The sequence below is a fragment of the Monoraphidium neglectum genome, assembly GCF_000611645.1.
Source record: "Monoraphidium neglectum strain SAG 48.87 unplaced genomic scaffold scaffold01997, whole genome shotgun sequence".
Classification (NCBI taxonomy): Eukaryota; Viridiplantae; Chlorophyta; class Chlorophyceae; order Sphaeropleales; family Selenastraceae; genus Monoraphidium; species Monoraphidium neglectum.
The window spans coordinates 9,686-11,161 of record NW_014011631.1 but is presented as its reverse complement, the minus strand read 5'-3'; the positions used below and the strand labels follow the sequence as shown (position 1 = coordinate 11,161).

General features: G+C 67.7%; 1 protein-coding gene across 1 annotated transcript; it reads left to right on the top strand.

The window, feature by feature from the left end:
* Positions 1-73: 73 nt before the first annotated feature.
* On the top strand, positions 74-592 carry MNEG_9614 (hypothetical protein; the record flags this gene model as incomplete). Its single annotated transcript, XM_014041916.1, has 2 exons — positions 74-82; positions 320-592. 2 exons carry the CDS (start codon positions 74-76, stop codon positions 590-592), a joined length of 282 nt encoding a protein of 93 aa, XP_013897370.1.
* Positions 593-1,476: the final 884 nt, after the last annotated feature.

Here is a 1,476-nt window from a genome sequence, read left to right as displayed (position 1 = left end):
GGCGCGGCGGCTGGTCGGAGCGGCGGCGGGCGGCTGTGGGGAGGGCAGCCCAACGGCCTGGTTTGAGGGCGAAATGGCGCTGGTGAGGGGGGCGAGGGGCGAGGGGCATCACGCCCGGCCGGGCCGAGGGCTGGCGCGCTCCCGACCCGATCGGTTGGCCTCGCGCGGCGGGCCCGTCGCTGTCACGAGGCCGCGTGGCGTGGCGCTGCAGCTGTCGCCGCTGCCGCCCGCAATTGCCACTGGCAGCAACCTCGCGTCGCGATGGATGATCTGCGATCCACCCCCCCGAATTCCGTGATCTTGATGATGCCCTTCTCAGGCGGTGGAAGACGAGGAGCTGTGCCTGCAGCGCGCCCAGCAGCTGCTCGCCGACATGCGCGCCGCCGGCGTGCCCCCCTCCCAGCAGCTTCTCCGCAGCTACCTCCAGTGCGCGTTCTACGGCGGGGGGGACCCCTGGGAGGCGGAGCAGGAGGCGCGCGCGATGTGCGGGGATGGCGGCTTCGAGGCTGGCGGCGCCGCGGCGCGGCTGCTGTCGATGATTGAGGTCGCCTGGCAGCAGCTCCACGCGGGCGATGACGTCATCGCGTGCTGACTGTGCACATGCCAGCCGTCGGCTGCCTTGGCTGCGGGGGCGGCGCCGCGGGGTCCGGGGGGTCGGGTGGCCGGGCTGAGTGGGGTTCTGAATCTGGGAGGGCTGCAGAGTTGCGTTTTGGGAGCCGCGTGCATTGACGCGAGGGATTTGGGCGTTTGCATGGTTGACGTGCATTGCGATCTGTTGAGGTGCAATTCGCCGTTTACGACCGCTCCAGTGTTGCTGTATCCACTGACCGACCTGCTCTTGCTGCGCCTGGGTGCGCCATGCACGTGCGCACTCAGCGCGCTCGGCGCACGACAGACGGGCTGGTTTGGGACACTCCGATGTCCCCTGCGGCGCCTGGGCAACCGCCAGCGCCGCCCGCGTGTGGGGGTGTCGACAGTCGTGCGCGGTTTCTCTCATCCTCCATTCCGCCGCCTGTCGTTGTGACACCCGACATGTTTGCTGGGTTTGTGTGTTTTTGCTGGGTCAAGCTTCTCTCGTGATCCGGTTCTGACAAGCATGTTTTCCTATTGGAGTCATTTTTTGGCTCCAAACGCGCCTGTCGGCGCAGGTATGTAACCATTCACCCGTTTGTATGCGTCGTGCGCCACTCCAACGAGCAGCTCGAAGCAGCGTCTAACGCCCGATGCACCGCTGCTGCTTGCACCGCGCCGGCCTGCATGTGGGTGAGGGCTGAGCTGAGTCGCGGCTTCGAGCCGCACCAAAACGCGGGCCGGCACCGGCACTCAGCTGTCGAGGCGGGCTCGCAGGCGGGACAGATGGCGGTGTTACAAGTGTCGGGGGTCAAGCTTTTGGCCGTTTGATGGTACAGCGATCGGTCGCAACGCACGCCCAGCCCTGCTTGCCACGACGGCTGCCAAGGGAACGCGCGCGTGGGG